This window comes from Emiliania huxleyi (genome assembly GCF_000372725.1).
Source record: "Emiliania huxleyi CCMP1516 unplaced genomic scaffold EMIHUscaffold_332, whole genome shotgun sequence".
In the NCBI taxonomy this organism is placed as follows: domain Eukaryota; phylum Haptophyta; order Isochrysidales; family Noelaerhabdaceae; genus Emiliania; species Emiliania huxleyi.
The window spans coordinates 119,397-119,937 of NW_005199506.1; the positions used below are offsets into that span (position 1 = coordinate 119,397).

At 58.8% G+C, this 541-nt stretch overlaps 1 protein-coding gene across 1 annotated transcript; it reads left to right on the plus strand.

The window, feature by feature from the left end:
* Positions 1-82: 82 nt before the first annotated feature.
* EMIHUDRAFT_241460 (hypothetical protein) lies at positions 83-232 on the plus strand (the record flags this gene model as incomplete). Its single annotated transcript, XM_005773640.1, has 1 exon — positions 83-232. A coding segment is annotated over one exon (150 nt), but the record flags the coding sequence as incomplete, so codon positions are not given.
* Positions 233-541: the final 309 nt, after the last annotated feature.

Genomic DNA, 541 nt, shown 5'->3' on the forward strand with positions numbered 1-541 from the left:
ACACACCCCCTTTTTTTCCGGGCCACCGTTCATTGTTTTCCCCTCTTCCTTTTCTTTACCCTTCCCCCCTCTCCCGCCCCAGGTCTTCATCGTGCTGCACGAGCTGCTACCCACCGCCCACCGCTACCTGCCGGACCGGTCGGGCAAGGTGACGGCGTATACATTCGCCGGCATGGCCTTCATGGCCCTCTCCATCGTCCTCCTCGAGCTGGGCGAGGGGCACGAGCACTAGCTCGAGTTCTCTCTCGCCCACTCTCTCTCTGGTGTCTCTACTCCGGAAAAAACCGTGCGCGGACGAGCGAACAAAGCACAGCTCGGTTCAGATGTCCCCCCGTAGTTAGGGTTTTTTTTCGGATTCCGCATTCGGCACTGTGTGAATTAATCGAGAAAAGAAATCGGTCCGGCCACCGGCGTACTTTAAACCGCGGTCTGCGCACCGCGCGCTGTGGCGAAGGTAGTCAGCATTAGAGGAGCGCGCTGCCATTGCAGAGCTCTCGCTAAACGAGAGGCACGGTGGTACAAGACAGGCGCGTCCATGATA